The sequence below is a fragment of the Pinus tabuliformis genome, chromosome 4_1 (genome assembly GCF_031772625.1).
Source record: "Pinus tabuliformis cultivar Carrire ecotype Pingquan chromosome 4_1, CPIR1, whole genome shotgun sequence".
Lineage (NCBI taxonomy): Eukaryota > Viridiplantae > Streptophyta > Pinopsida > Pinales > Pinaceae > Pinus > Pinus tabuliformis.
Window position 1 is genome coordinate 380,879,719 of NC_142303.1, and position 17,541 is coordinate 380,897,259.

The 17,541-nt window shown below is 40.5% G+C and overlaps 1 protein-coding gene across 1 annotated transcript in view; it reads right to left on the reverse strand.

Annotated features, from left to right (window-relative positions):
• The window catches only part of LOC149175887 (poly [ADP-ribose] polymerase 2-like), a 445,779-nt gene that overhangs the window by 244,454 nt on the left and 183,784 nt on the right, over nucleotides 1-17,541 (reverse strand). The window contains exon 13 of the mRNA XM_089419780.1: nucleotides 230-292. Coding sequence (XP_089275906.1) covers nucleotides 230-292 — 63 coding nt within the window. The remainder of the gene's footprint in view (nucleotides 1-229; nucleotides 293-17,541) is intronic.

A 17,541-nucleotide genomic window follows, 5' to 3' on the forward strand; every position in this document is an offset into this window, starting at 1 on the left:
CATTAATTAAATAATTGTTATAATACAAAGCACAAGCAATGAGGCAAAATACAGTTAGTATTGTAAACTAAATATCTAACATAAGAAAACAAAATAGAATAAATAGTGTACAACAAAACAATAATATAAAAATATATATATAAATTTAAATGAAAAGCAATCTTAGAATAGAATACCGTAAAACATAGTTTAGAGAGCGTAAGGTAGAAATTTATGCGGAAGCCCTCACCTCTTCTTCAGCATCATCCTTCAATAACTTTGCTGCAAGTTCAATTTCACCCAATGCCTCAACCTTCAATAAAACACAATTCCTCAATAGCACAAGTCATGAGCACCAATCCACAAAAGAAAAAATATATAGTGTTCAAATTCAAAAGCATTAGTCATGAGCACCAATCCACACTAGATATATTTTTATAAAAGCAGAAAACTTCAACACAAAAGAACAGCTACAGCAATAGTTAATTCAAGAGACAATTTAACAATCTAAAGCTGTAAACGAATAAAACCTCATTTTTTAAATAAAACACTTTTGATAGGTACTTATGGGTGACAACAGTATGAGAAAGAAATGTAAATGTAAAAGAATAACTTATTTTCTAATCGTTAACAATAAATGTATATTTTGATTATAGCATGAATTTTATGACAAACAGCAGGTCTTAAAGTGTCTAATAGTGTCAAGATCTAGGCTATAATTTATGATATAAATAGATAAAAATGGATCCCAGTGGTTAAGAGAAAGAAGAAGACTTCTTAACACTACAAAAGAAATTGTTTATCTTGTTAAAACTAAATCATACCATTAAAGGTTATGATATTAACAATTATGTTTGCACTGAATTAGCTGATAGTACAATCGAAAAAATTACCATTTGAGACAAAAGCAATATCAAATAAAATGCCTACAACTAGCAAATGATAAGTAAAATTTCATATCCTATTTCAACATTACCTCTTGGTGTGAAAAAGATGTTGAAATAATTATAGGATCAGCCTAAACTGAAACATATGGTACTTTCACCTTACACATGAAGAGACGCTTGAAATTTTCTCATAACGAAAAGAAGAAAATATTGTACAATCTCATGATGAAATCTTGCACCAAAGGCTTTTCATCTAGACAAAAAGAAGACTTACCAAATGTAACAGCTCAACAAAATCAGAAATCTCAATAATAGGAACAAGATCAGAGAAAAAATTGCAAGACATTGACAAGCTTTTGCTAAAAAGTACAAGGAAAGTTCTCATTTAAATGTCTGAAATGGCACCCTTCTTAAAGAGATTGAAAAATTAGAAAGAAGAAATAAAAATGGAAGTACAGGTAGTCAGCAAGGAAGCATCATGCAACCCAGACATCTAATGACTTTGACAATTCCTCAAGGATTTAAATGACTCTGTTCTTCAGGAGGATGTGGCATTAATGGAGTTCATGGTGCAAAGAGATGAGTACAAGAACATAGTAACAAGGATGCTGCTTCGTCACAATTGATTCATAAGGAAGATCAGGGATCCAGGTTCTCCTTGATTTTTTAAAGAAACAAATGGTAGCTGATAGGGCTCTTTGCCTTGCATAGCCGATGGTTCACATGAGAACAATCCAACAAAGATTAAAAGTATGGTTGGTGAACATTTTCAAAATACTTTCTCAACTTACTCTTTCCTGAATTCTGTTATGGCTACCAGGAATGCTAGCTATAGGGTGGTCCCCCACAAAGTCTCTACTCTACACCATAACAGGTTGAACAAGGATGAGCCTTTTTGAAGTTTATGCTCAATGAAGAATGGGAAATACATCAAGAATGATGATTAGCATTGTGAACTTTACAAGGCCATCTAGGACTCTGTAGGGAATGATTTCAGTTGTCTAGTTTCTAAAACTTTTCCACAGGGTGTTTCATAGTGACTCTGTAGGGAATGATTTCAGTTGTCTAGTTTCTAAAACTTTTCCACAGGGTGTTTCATAGTGTCTCTTAAACAAGCTTTTATTAGGAAAATACTGCCAGACACTCTCCTTAGACGGCTCGAAACAATGATTTTCCTACTACTGAGCATAAATGTCCTCTTAGAGATTTTCCAAGGCGTGCGTGAGGTTCTGCCCCAAAATTGGGGCAGATTGTCTTGATTTTAATTGTCGTCATAGACCCTCAAATGAAGTACAAGGCTCACATTAGCATAGACAAGGAAAAGTGTGTCCCCCAAAAGACCTATCTAAGGCAAAAGTGACCTAGGGTTTGTGATTAAGTCATTATAGCATGCTTACCAAAGTACACAAGGCCAAAAAAAGGCTTTATATGATTTAATATGATCAATTTTTGGGACAACAAGCCTTCAAAAAGACCTAATTTGAAGCCTAGGGCTAGATTAGGGTTTACTCTAAGGAAAAATTGCATAGGGCTTATGACATTAGCCCCAAAGTGGAAGATTTTCCAATGGAAATGGAGTTATTTTGATGCAATGAGACACAAAACACAAGTAGAAACCTTCCAAAGTGTTAATTTTAGGTATGTTCTATGCTTAGAGCAATTTATTTCAGTTTTCACAATTAGCTCAATATCTTTTCTAGATTAGCAATCACATCAGCATTAAAGTAAACTGCAGATAGAACATAAATCGCAGAAGACAAGAGGACACAAGATGTGGCGCTAGACAGGGACAAACCCCAATGTGGGGAAACCCTTGATCAATTCTTCTTATATGTTCTTCAATAGTTCAACAGAGAGAGAGAGAGTACATTTACAACAGAAGTCAACACTTTGACTTATCTAGATAAGAGCATAGATAATCTCTAAGAAGGTGATACATGAGATCAATTGAAGACAAGTTGCTTCAACTGATCCTCCAAGGTGACTCTTTCACCTGTCATCATGTTGCATCTCGTCATCATGCTGCACCTCACCATGCTGCACCATGTTGCACCCATCATCACAGTGCTGGACCTAATGACCATGTTGTACACTTCATACTGCTGCACCTGTCACTGTGTTGCTCCCAATCACTGAGTTGCTCTCATCAATGATCTACACCCAATGATGCACTCATAATGCTACATCCACCACTGCATCCAATATGTTGCAATCATTTACACTCACCAGTTTTAGCTGCTTGCTATGACTTACAGCCTAGCAGAGCAGCTAGATTCCTCCAAAGTGCAGTCAACTTACAGTCACAATGTCTGCCTTTATTTGTCTGCAATTGTCCGCTAAGGGAAGGTTGTCTCTGCCTTCCACAAGACTGCCCTCCATTTACTATAGCATGTATATATCTGACATGCCATGCATCACACTGAAGATGTCGTTGTCATGTGTTTGCTAGATAACATACAACCAAGAGAGCAGACTTCATTGCTTCTTCTTTATGACAGTGAATTCCCAGTCCTTAACTCATGCCTTGTAACTATTTTATTCAACATGTTGTCACCTACAGCACTTAGATTTCCATGTTGTCACCTATAGCACTTAGATTTCCATGTTGTCACCTACAGCATATATAGGGATAGGCCTCCTTGTGTTGTTAATAAGGGTTGGGTATTGTAGATAAAACAACAGCTAGGTATCCTTGATTGGACTGCGGATTAGGGCCTTTACTTGCTGCTCATTAGGCCTCCTTAGACTGCGGCTAGGGTACCTTTATTGGACTATGGATTATCTCTGCTTAACGCTGCTAGAGCTCTCCTTTGACTGCGGCCAAATCTCTCCCTTGCCTGCGGCTAAGACTTCCCTTACTTGCGGCTAAGATAAGGCAAGATCTACCTCCTTTTAGGACCGTCTATAGGGCAGAATTAGCCCTTCCTTGACAGCTGATTTGAGCTCCTAGATTTGACTGCAGCTAGGGCATCTCATCTCCATTAAGACAGCGTAGAACCCTTCTAGACTGCATAGAGGTGTCTCCTCCTATGATTGCGTAGAGTCTTCTTTGATTAGCTGCGTTAGGGCTTCTTCATTAGGGCAGCGTAGAGCCTTTCTCCATTAGGGCAGCATTATCCTTAGGATAACCCAAAGACAAGTAGAGAGGAAGAGATCCCAAGTGAGTGTGTAGAAATGACTTGAAGGCCATCTCTATTTATACTAAAACGTTGAGCACGAGTGGGGTTTATTTGGTTGTTGGCCAACCTTGACGAATTGTCCCATAACACAAATAAATTCATATCTCCATCAATACTTATCGGAATCGGATGATATTTAGATCAATCCCACACCTCTCGATGAAAGGGATCCAAGAAAAATATCAGTTGCCATTAATAAGATGACCCACATGGAGTTTGGCCCTAGTTGCCAATTTTAACACTCCCTCTCAACTAGGGAGAACTCCATCCGCTGATCCATATGTCTGACTATACTATCTCTGCCATTAGTGCCTTGCACTACTCTGCTCTGTTGAGCTCTACTCTGCTTTGCTCTGCTCTCCTCTACTAAGCTCTCCTCTGCTGAGCTCTGCTTTGCTAAACCTAGAAGAAGAAGAATTGATTGAGAATGTCTCATACCATTCTCTATTGACCCGAAGTCAGTTCCATATGAAGAGAGTGTGTCATACTACTCTTACTGACCCGAAGTCAGTTTCATTGATCCCAGATCAATATCACAAGAGAGTGTCTCAAACCACTCATTCTGATCCCAGATCAATGGAGGTCATCCTAGCATAGGGAGTACGGTAGATACAACGATGCGTCCATCCATAGTACTACTATGGTCCCTAACCCCATTTCCCTGCTCATTTATCACATGAGAGGTACTTCCCATGAGTCCCAGACTGCATGGGTAGGATGCCTCGACAGGAGAACTAATCATCCTATCCCTAAGTCGCCTCGGGGTATCACAGGGGAAATCTGAGCCATTCACCCTGTACACAGCGCACCATTAGGGGAGGGTGAGTCGCCCTATGGTCGTGTGTTGCTCCAGTAAGTACCCCAAGCCCCCCAGAGCTCCCAAAACTCAATGCATGCAACATGTAGGACCCTTATAAGAAGATCTCTCAACGACTCCAAGTCATTCGGGAAAGTCACAGATTTGACCTTTCCCCGGGCCTTTAACAAAAAAGTCTGTGACATGTACATCAGCCTCAACACGATGGAGCCTCCTTGCTCATCAACATACCATATCCTAGATAAGGTAGTATCTGATGTCTATCTGCTGGAGAAATCATCGAATACTCAACAATTGAATCCCCCCCTTTGGTTGTCACAAAGGATCACAGTGGTATTCATCATGTGTACAAACAGCTCACTGAAGAGCTTCAGGCAGCTTCATACGAGATCATACTCGTAGCTATGTATTCGGTCTTGGTGGTGCTTATAGCAACCGACTTCCGCTTCCTGCTCGTCCATGATGTCGAAGAAGAACCCAAAGAGAACCAGCACTGAGAAGTGCTCTAGTGATCCTCCACACTGCGTGCCTAGTCAGTATTCGAATAATCATGTAGCTTCATATTTCCGACAGTGTATTTCAATCCATGAGAGATTGTGCCCCGAAGATATCTTAAAAGATTCTTGGCACCAATACAGTGAGGCTCAATCAAATATGAGCTCACCATGCTAACTGCAAAACATATATCTGGACGGAAGTTCACCAAGAACAGCAATGCAAATGAGTTTATGAAACTCAGAGGCATTTCCCAAATCTAGCCCGTCATCACCACCATATAACTTTTGAGAGTTAAGATCCTCGAGGTAGTCACTGGCTTGCAATTTACCATTCCACATCCAGAATCCAATTCCCTCTTACTTCTGCAAGTGAGAGGGTTTGCACCTGTCAGAAATAGGTCGTCCTCAGAAGGTGTCGGTATGAGAGGTCTATCATCCACAACCTTTAAACAATGGTTTGGATCGGCTTCATTCTTAGTGAATCTCAGCTTCATCTGACAGCGATCAATCCTCTCATATCAAACCTAGGGTGTTTTGCTTCACGCCATAAAGGGCTTTCTTCCACCTGCACACATAAGATTCTCGATCTTGAATCTCAAACCCCTCGAGTTGTTCCAAACCTGTGGACCTGCTACATAAGGGGAATGGTCCCCTTGTAGGATTTCCCCTCGGTACATCTCAGACATGTACCTTCAGGCTCCTTTTGAATTCAAGCATCCCTGTCATCATTTGACTCACAGACCTTCGGTGCTATGTGTCAACTGACATGGTCCCCAATGGACTTCCTGCAACTTGATACAAATTGCCAACCCTGAACCCATGAGTAAAAGCATCTTTTGAAAATTCTATTTTCAAACACGTACCTTTCCATCGATGAATGCCACCCTAAAACCTTTGACTTCCATTGCCAAAATGGACACCAGGTTCTTCTTGTGATCATGTGCATAAAAGAGATTCTTGTAAATGAATCGAGTTACCCTCATTCAATTGAGGGGTAACATCCCTACACCCTTTTCGGAATAGGTGGCATCGGCTCCAAGTATAATCCCACAATAGTTTCCACCTCTACCAAATTCGAGAGAGCACCCTTCTATCCGATGAGGTGCCTTAAAGCACTGCAATCAATAAGCCACATTCCCAAAGAATCTGAAGGAGAGGGCCAATACAAGATAATGCTTATTTATCTTATCAAAAACAACATTTGATTCTTCATACCTGGGGTTCCTTGCTTTCTCTGAAGAGTCAGCCATTTCCTTGACGACCTGTATTACCTGTCATTCCTCTAATCATTGAAGATGTCCTTGGAATGATTGTTATCATCATCAAGTGATGTGTCCCTGCCATTCGGACACTCCTTCGCATAATGGCTGAACAAGTCATCTGCCTTTCCTTCCACCCTTAGATTTGGACTTCCCAATGAAGTGATCTTTAGGTAGGCCATCATAAGCTTCTGCTGCGCCATTCTAATAATGTTCTCTGCTTCGATTTCACCCTTGGTGAATTTGAAGAGGGATGAGGAATCCATTGATCCTTTTGTCCTTTCCCAACTGTCTTCGGTGATTGCTCTTTCACTCTTGCTTGGGCATTGTCTTCACCTCAGCTCTGATACCATGTTAATTTTAGGTATGTTCTATGCTTAGAGCAATTTATTTCAATTTTCACAATTAGCTCAATATCTTTTCCAGATTAGCAATCACATCAGCATTAAAGTAAACTGCAGATAGAACATAAACATAAATCGCAGAAGACAAGCCAAGACAAGAGGACACAAGATGTGGCGCTAGCTAGGGACAAACCCCAATGTGGGGAAACCCTTGATCAATTCTTCTTATATGTTCTTCAATAGTTCAGCAGAGAGAGAGAGAGAGTACATTTACAATAGAAGTCAACACTTTGAATTATCTAGATAAGAGCATAGATCATCTCTAAGAAGGTGATACATGAAATCAATTAAAGACAAGCTACTTCAACTGATTCTCCAAGGTGACTCTTTCACCTGTCATCGTGTTGCATCTCGTCATCATGTTGCACCTCACCGTGTTGCACCATGTTGCACCCATCATCACAGTGTTGGACCTAATGACCATCCTGTACACTTCATACTACTGCACCTGTCACTATGCTGCTCCAAATCACTGAGCTGCTCTCATCACTGATCAGCACCCAATGTTGCATTCATCATGCTACATCCATCACTGCATCCAACATGCTGCAATCATTTACACTCACCAGTCTTAGCTGCTTGCTATGGCTTACAACCTAGCATAGTAGCTAGACTCGTCCAAAGTGCAGTCAACTAACAGTCACAATTTTTTCCTTGATTTTTCTGCAATTGTCCTCTAAGGGAAGGTTGTCTCTACCCTCCACAAGACTATCCTCCATTTACTACAGCATGTATATATCTGACATGCCATACATCAAACTAAAGATGTCGATGTCAAGTGTTCACTAGATAACATACAACCTAGAGAGCAAACTTCACTGCTTCTTCTTTATGACAGTGAATTCCCAATCCTTAACTCATGCCTTGTAACTGTTTTATTTAACATGCTGTCACCTACAGAACTTAGATTTCCATGTTGTCACCTACAGCTCACATAGGCACCTATAGCACTTAGATTTCCATGTTGTCACCTACAGCACACATAGGCACCTGCAGTACTTAGATTTGCATGCTGTCACCTACAGCATACATAGGGATAGGCCTCCTTGTGTTGTTGATAAGGGTTGTGTATTGTAGATAAAACAGCAGCTAGGTATCCTTGATTGGACTGTGAATTAGGGCCTTTACTTGTTGCTTGCTAGGACTCCTTAGACTGCGGCGAGGGCACCTTTATTGGACTGTGGATTATCTCCTCCTTAACACTGCTAGAGCTCTCATTTGACTACGACCAAATCTCTCCCTTGCCTGCGGCTAAGACTCTCCCTTACCCGCAGATAATATAAGGCAAGCTCTACCTCCTTTTAGGACTGTGTATAGGGCAGCATTAGCCCTTCCTTGACAGCTGATTTGAGCTCCTAGATTTGACTGCAGCTAGGGCATCTCATCTCCATTAAGACAGCGTAGAACCCTTCTAGACTGCGTAGAGGTGTCTCCTCCTAGGACTGTGTAGAGCCTTCTTTGGTTAGCTACATTAGGGCTTCTTCATTAGGGTAGCGTAGAGCCTTTCTCCATTAGGGCAGTGTTATCCCTTAGGATCTCTCCTCCCACTAGAACCCAAAGGCAAGTAGAGAGGAAGAGATCCCAAGTGAGTGTGTAGAAATGACTTGAAGGCCACCTCTATTTATACTAAAACGTTGAGCACAAGTGGGGTTTATTTGGTTGATGGCCGACCTTGACGAATTGCCCCATAACACAAATAAATTCATATCTCCATGAATACTTATCGGAATCGGATGATCTTTAGATCAATCCTACACCTCTCAATGAGAGGGATCCAAGAAAAATATCAGCTACCATTAATAAGATGACCCACATGGAGTTTCGCCCTAGTTGCCAATTTTAACACAAAGCAACAACACACCTAACCTAGCTGAATTCAGCCCTAACCCTAGGCTAGCAACTTGCCTTAATCGGTTGAAATTGTGAGGGAGAGAAGAATTAGGTTTAATAAAAAAATTTGTGATGTGATCACCTACGTAAAACTTGGGTGATGGAGTCTAGAGGGAGATCCACTTATGAAAAATCAAACTCTCGAATAGAGTAAGGGATAATGAAAAACCCTAGTTTTCAAACCCTAGCTATCATTTTATGAGCGAATAGAGTCAATGAGGAGAGCTTAACATGAATGATCACTACAAGGGATTGTCACACCAATGTTGAAGGGTAATGCATACAATACTTTGCTAAGATTTCATTGAAAATTATTCAATAAAACTAGCACATAGAAACCCTAACAATATCCATTCCATGCAATAGCCATAAAGATATTCAACAACATAAAATACTTACAAGAAAATGCATGAACCAATCCTTTATTATTCCAAAATGATGTCTCCAAAGCAAGAGAATGTCTCCATAAGCAAATACTCCACAAAAGATCACATCTCCACAAGAAACAAGTCTATTTCAGCTAGGCCGAAATCTCTCAAAGAGGTTGAATCGATCCACAAGTGATGATGAAAATACAAATGAGGTGACCTCTATTCATATGAGTTCTACCTTTTTTAATTTTTTACTAAGGAAACCCCCAAGCCAAGTTTGACATAACAAAACCTTGATTTACACACCAACTTGTTGCCATACAATCTAGCAGGGGTCCTAAGAGGGGCATCTAGGGGGCAACTACTAGAACAAATGACAACAATGGGACAAAGACCCAATGTCACTTCAATCAGTGTCTCCTACTCTTTACAGAGTTTCAATGATGGGAGGAGTTCCAATATTGAGGAGATCACTTTGAAATGATAGGATCAGCGATGAGGTATAAAGTGATTTCAAGGGCCCATTCAAAGGAGAGGCTCAATTATGGCTTGATGAAGAAGGCTTTCCAAGAAAGACCTAAGAGGAAAAATCAAGACCTGGGGTTATCGGACATTCAATGGTGATAAGTATGCCTAGAATCAAGACTTTTCAGGTGAGGCAAGACCTCTCTAGGGGATTTGCAAGATGATTCTTCTTCAAAGAAAGGTTTTCACTCAACTAGAGAGACCAAGTAAGAAAACTCAACAAGACCTAGTGTTTTTGAGTAATCGTGGGAGGAATTCCTCCAATGCACACTCTAGGTCAAGCTAGGATGGGGAAAGAGTCATGAATGATCAATTTCTCAAAGTTTTATGTGCAATGACCCTCAAGATGACCTCTCAACCGATGACTTTGAAGATAAGCTTCCAAAGTTGCAGCTAGGACTTGAGATTTCTCACAAACCAATTGTGGGAATTGCTCCAAAATCAGAGGGACACTAGAGGAGACACCAGTGCAAGCACCTATCCAAACGAATTTGAAAGATCACTCCTCTAATGCAATTCGCATGTAGCCCTAGTTGGTCGTCTAGAGATGGGAGGCCGAAAATTTTGGAGGAGAAAAAGAGAAGGGAAGAGTGATCACCAAGTTTTCAACAATTACCCACTCAAGATCGATGGACTTTCATGGAAGAAAGACAACTTTCAATTCACTAGGAACATTCATCTACTTGTCATTCAATGAGTAACATATGTAATTTGACAATCTAACAATCTTCACGATGATTTTCAATAAATTTAGGGCACAAGAGAACTAGCTAGTTGCAGTAATTCCACACATTATTCATGAAAAATATTCAACAAAAATCACTTACAAGATAACAAGAGATATATCCAATCCAAGATCAATAAAGCAGCTCCAAGAGAAAGTGAATTTAGCTCCCAAATGATCAAATTGCATCAAGAGATCTCCAATAGACATCCAAGGAAAAAATGTGAATTTCTCCAAGAGCAATAGATCCAAGTGTGACGATGATGATTTATCTCAATGGGAGAGATCTAAATATATATGATTCTCTATCCTATTCAAATTAGCCTAAGATGCCCCTAAAATTATTTTAATGTGCAAAATAACATTTCCTTGGTGACAAGCCCACCAAGTAACACATAAAATGAAGAATAGGCCATCCAAAATGAGCCGAAATGATAAAATAAAGGTGCAAAAGGGTCGTTGGAGGGCCTCATTGAATCCTCAAGGTGCCATAATGAGAGTGACGACTCCATGAAAGATAGACAAGGGGGTAGCCCCTTGATCTCCAAGTAAAACATCATGTGGTGCTCCAAAGTGGCTATGGGGCACACGTAGTGGTCTCATGGGTCTCCTGATGAAAAATAAGCTTGTACATTGCTCTAGGTGAGGGCACAGAAGATGGTGCTCACCCTCCCATGTCTCAAGGATAAGACAAACCTCCTCTAGGCCTCGAATCAACTGTCAATCCCTGTACATACTGCTAAGCCAGTTGGGGGAATTGTTGTTCCAAGTGCATCATCTCGCATATAATGTGGGGTAATGAACACGTTGTTGAAGGTGTTGAGGATGCCCATGGCATGAGATAATGCTCTGTCACATGATGAAAACCCATGGCTCTCAACGCTTCCCCTACAAATGTCAATATGATCCTCTAGTGGGCTTGGGCCCCAATTAAGTTTCCTAACCCATGATGAAACCACCTGCCAATCCTATATAAGATCCAATGTGTCTCCTCACCTTCAAGTACAATAATTCATTAGTGCATCTAAGTGAATCAAGTTTGTTATTCAAGGGCACAAATGAGACTTCATAGTGGGTATCCCTTCCAAATTTAGGGCTTTGAGCATGTAATTGCGTTACCTCCCTAGGTAAGAGTAGTTCATAAACAACCCTATTAGGTGTTCCCAGCCCCTAAAGGGAAGCACGTGTCCAAGGTACATCCTTCAAGTGGTAGGTGTCGTCTGAATAATGATGAGGTGGATTAAGCCACAGGGGTCTCAAGGCCAAACGACATGGGCAAGGGTGGTAATGATGAGGGATGTCCACATATTTGGGTGTATGAATGTAGGAGGGAGCAATCGTGGTACATGAGTTACCCGGCCTTTGTTTATCCAACCTTCTTCATTTGCCTTTTGCTTTGATTTTCTTTCATTTTAATGCTCGAGGCTCCAAGGGATGAGAGCATGCTGTGAATGATATAACAGTGATTACCCCTTAAAGTGGGGCATCTCATCGCCCACCAAGGGCTAGGACATGCACAAGTTCTTTAATGATGCAAGGGACACTCATAGGGGCCCTAGGAACCAAGGTGATGGCCATAATGATAAGGGGTAGAGCTCATGTTTAGCTTTTTCCCACGTGCTAAATTTTATTGTCATGGCCATCTTTTGCATTTTGCAATATTATTTCCTTTTGTATGTGGCCATACTACGCTTTTATCTTCTTTTTTAGCTGCATCAACCTCTAGGACATCATTCCAAGCCCGACCCAAACATGTGGAAAAGGGGAGGAGGAATACCAAAGCCTTGTGGACCCAATGGTCATGTGGACCCGGAGAGGGAAGATGATGAAATAAGACATGTAATGTGCGGAGGGGAGTGAAAAATGTGGAACGGGAAAATAGGATAGCGCTACCAAAATTGGGTTTCCCAAGTAGTGCCCATCCTAAAGCTATAAGCCAGTAGGGGAGATCCCACAAGACTAAGGTTGAGGATTAATCCCTGAGTTAAGGGAAGGGAACAAGACTACAGTTGAAAACCTTCCTCCTTCCAAGTAACCCAATAATCCATACCCAGGTGTGCTCAGGGAAAATAAGCATAAGCACTCGATTCCACAATGAAAGACATGCCTTTAGGATTGGATGGCCACCTTCAAACATACGGTCTCGACAAATGGGTGAGGGGACATATGACTAGTTTAGGGAGCGAAGATATCTAGCACAACATCGGTTACACTAGTGGTTATCACTTGGGGACTTAGGGACTTCTTTGAGGGTCGTATGAGCTTAGTACTCGTTGGAGTAAATCACAAGAAATCGTTTCTTCTCTCGAGCGTTGACCTTGTGAATATCTATCACCATTGAAAAACCACAAAACCCTTGGTCTTGTGCCTTCCTTTCTAGGGTTTTTCTTAGAGAGTAATTTTCTTCTTTGAAGCCTTGTGCCTATATTGAGCCTCTCTATGAATGAGCTCTAGCTCCATCACCTTGTACCATTAACCATAGAACATATATTAAAGGTGATCATTTATCTTACTAGTACTCCTCCCATCGATGAAACTCTGTAAAGAGAAGGGGACTTTGACTAAGGTGATGGTGGGTCATTGTTCCATTGTTGTCACTTAGTCTAGTAGGTGTCTCATAGGTTTTCGCTTCTTAGGACCCTGCTAGATTGTGTGGTAACAGGCACAATAAAGTGGTCTCTTAGGTCTCCTAGTATAAAACAGTGTCCAGCTTTGCTCCAATGTTGAGGGCTTTCCAAGTGCTACTAGCCCTCCCAAGTCTCTGAAGTCAAGACCATCGTCATCTAGGCCCTAAATCAACTATTATACCTCATATGGTGCTAGGCCGACATGGGGGCATGCTAGGTCCAGGTTTAACATGCTTAAGAATCATCAAATGTACTACAAAGTGATTGAACATCCTAAGTGCAAGAGGTAATCAAGGGTACATATGATGTGCTACTGTTGCTCAAAGACCCAAGGCTCTCAAAGCCTCACTTGTGGATGTCAATATACTTCTCTAGAGCATAGCTACCTATGGGTAAGGTGCCCATGACATGGGTTGTTGAACCACCTGACAATCACAACATAAAGTCTAGAGAAAACAATCAGTCATCTAAGACAATAATCAATTTTGCATCTAAGTCAACCAAGCTTGAATGTAAAGGGTTATTTAATACTTCAAATAAGGCCTTGAACGTGCAATGGTACTTCCTCCCTACGTAGGAGTCATTGAAGGACAACCCTATCAGGTGTTTTCAATCCTAAAGGGGAAGTAGCATTTCCTCAGTCCACCCTTCAACTAATAGGTGTTAGTGAATAATAATGATGATACAGAGGGGAGAAGACTTCATGGCCAAGTACCATGGTCAAAGGGACCAGCACGATGGGGTTCCACATCCTGAGTGTGTAGATGTGAGGAGCCTTTTATTTGATTTTTCTTTGTATTACAGATCGTAGCTCATAAAGTTAGAGCTTGCTTTGAAAGATGTATAGCAGTTGTATTACCCCTTAAGGATAAGTGATTTCATTGCTCATCAGGGTTGCGACATGCAAGGGCTCCTTTTATGATGTAATGGAACAACATGTTCTTAGGAACCAAGTGATGGCCATAATGAGTGAGGTAGAGCTCACGCTAGGATTTCGCCCATGTGCTAATATGCATGTCTCGTTCATCTTGTGCATTTTGATATTCTTTTATTTTATTTTATTTGTGGCCATGATATGCTCTTTCTTTTTCTTTTAGCTGCATCAGCCTCTCAGGGAAAAGTTCCAAGCCCTACCCAAGTATATAAGGATGTATGGGTGCCAAATCCTAAAGAACCAACGGTCAGTTTAACCCGAAGAATGGAGGTGGAATATGCTTGTAATTAAAATGGAAAGTGGTGAGTATGAAATATGGATAGATGGAACTATGTTATCTCAATCAAGGCTTCCCGAGTAGCACCCCTCCTAGATCCACTAGGCCACTAAGGGAGGTTCCATTGGACGAAGATCACAGATTAACCCCCCATTTAAGGTGAGGGAATAGCATCACTATCAAAACCACTCTTTCGTCTAGATCACCCCATAATCCATATCAAAGGCCCAAATACAAACAAGCATAAGCACCAAATAGCAAAAAGAATAAAGTACCTTTTGATTGGAAGCCCACCTCCATCCATGTGCTCTTATCGGATGGGTGAGAAGCATATAACTAATGTAGGTGGCGGAGATATAATGGCACGTCATCAGCTAGTGGTGGCTATTAGGGGTTGCATGGCTGGCGAATGGATGTGAAGAGTAGGAGAAAAGTTCTCCTGTAGGGCTACCCATTTTGGTGGGTGACAAAGCCATGGCTTATCCATTGTGTTAGGAGTGGTATTATTCATGAATAAAATTTTATCCATGGGAATTTTTGAGATCACAAGGGATGTAGTTGCCTCAGTAGTTTTTTAGGTAGTCTTCTTCTTTCTCAAGGTTATGCTATCATCCAAAGTACTAACAAGGGTTTTAATAGGGTTATTTCCAGGAGTCACCAAAAGAGAAGCTCTTTTTTCATCTTAAATGTTCTCTTCAAAGGAGAGTGAAGCTTAATCTTCAAATAATGAGGTTGGCTCCAATTCTCCCCAACAACAATGCTAAAAGATTTTTCTTGAAAATCTAGCAAGTCTTGTGAGGGGGCTCACACAACAAGAGCTAGACCAAGAGACAATAGTGAGGTGGAGGCGCATTGTCACTAGAGCACACCACTTCCTACTTTTTAGTGGACATTCACCACAAGGGGGGCTTCTTGATATTGGTCACCTAATAGGTATTCTAAGTCTATGGTTCATAGGTGACAAATGGATAGGCTCAAGAGAGGCACTCAACTTAAGGTCAAGGTTTAATGCAACAAAGACAGGGAAAAGCATGCACTTCAAGAGGCATATCAAGGGCACTTATGACCTAGCGTTTAACGAATAATCAAAGATAGTGGCTTACCAAGTGCACAAGACAAAGAAAAGGCTTGTTCAAAATTGATATGATCAACAATTGGAGCAACAAGCCCTCAAAAAGCCCTAAGTTGAAGGCTCGTTCTAGGTTAGGGTTTTCTTAGGGCGAAAAAGCTTAGGGATTGTGATGTCCACATTAAAAAGGAAAAATTAACCTTGGAAAGGTTTGATTTTGATGCAGTGAGTGTCATTCCACATGTATAACCTCACCACAGGCCAACGCACTCCTCCTAGTTGAACTCAACCATATGCCCTAACCTAATGGCTTGCCTTGAAGGGCTAAAAATGTAGAAGAGGGAGAAGAATACATTTAGAAAGGGTTTGAATGATGAATGATCTCCTATGTGGATGTCAGTGCTTGATCCTTAGGTGATGGTGTCAATGGGAAACCCACTTATGGAGATATCAAACCCTAGTATGGAGTAAGGAAAAGAAAAACCCTTGAGGGGGTTAAATCATGAAGAGAGCTTTCCTGAAGATCTTCAAGAGATGTCATACATTCCCTAGTTAAAAAAAGCAATACTTTGCCTAAATTCTATAGAAAAATATTCAATTTATCAAGAACATAGAAACCCTAGCAACAATCATTCCATGCAATAACCATCAAAAAGGTAATCAACAATAATAGAATACTCACAAGATATGCATGAACAAGTCCTTTATTATCCCAAAGTGATGTCTCCACAACAAGATCTAGTCTCCGAGAGTAAAGTAATCCACAATAGATCACATTTCCAACAAGAATACAAGTCACAACAGCTAAGCAAAATTCTCTAGGGAGGCCGAAATACTCCACATGTGATAATGACATACAAATGTGAGGTGACCTCTATTTATATGAGTTCTATCTCAATTAAGTTTAGCCTAAGAAGACCCTAAATTAGTTTGACAACAAATAAACCTTAGGTTATAAGCCAACTCACTAGTTCAATGCTAAAACAAGCCACAAATGCCCACAAGTATGAGCCATAAGCCTCATAACTCTTGACATTGTTGAATGGTGTTGTCATTGATGCCAACATCCATTATTGAACGCTCTTAATATTTGTCTGGATTGCATCAATTGGAAGCTCCAATGGAAGGATGGTTGGAAACCCTAGTAGCCCCGCATTTGTTGAGGTTTTTGAGGATGAAGATCAATGAATTTGATCTCAAGATCATCGTCATTAGATGCTCCTCATCAACTTGATTCCAGTGGTATGTGGAACGCCACGAGAGACCTCACGGTTTGGGATATATCCTTGCTTGAAGATGAAGGACCAAATTTCTGGGCAAAAACCCCGAAGGGAGATGAGGTGGCACCCTATCATTGGCCAGAATGGTATTCAAATCAAGGAAGTAAGGTTGTCACCAAGGCTTATGACTAAAATATCTCATGGAAGGTCTCAAAGATTATTTTTTGAATTTACAAGTCATAAGGGGGCTTTGACTTCAAATAAAATTAAAATCCTAACCCCTAAAGGCAGGTGGTCTCATCCTTTGGGCTTAAATTTTTTTAATTTTAATTTTAAATAAGGATTTGCGTCCTAAAATCCTTCAAATCAACTCTTCTAATTTATGTCCTCCAAAACTATATAAAAGGACATCTTCACTCTCATTCAGGTGCAAGGAATGAATGCATATGATTTATGATTGAGCTTTGAGATAACTTTTGGCCCTTGTGGAGCAGTGTTAGATCAGATGAGAGGGTGCTCTAGGAAGGTTGTTCATTTTGTATTTGTTTTGGCATAAATTTCAAGGATTCGCTGGGGTTTTATTGCAGGGAATGATCAATCAACCCTAGTTGCAATCTTGAAGCAGTTCTTTGTTGCATTCAACGCTCCTCGAGACCAAATCTTTGAGCAAACTAGAAATGCAGATTTTTTTAGGACAATCTTTTGTATGATTTAAAGGAGGAATTGTGACCAAATTGCATCAAAATTTGTGGCCTCTTCCCTAGTCTCTACGGCAGTCTTCTGGGCACATATGTCTATGTTTCTTATGTATTTCACACCATGTACTTGGCTATTGATTAAAGCAGGTCTTTGTGCCTTCATCTAAACAGTCAAAGATTCAAT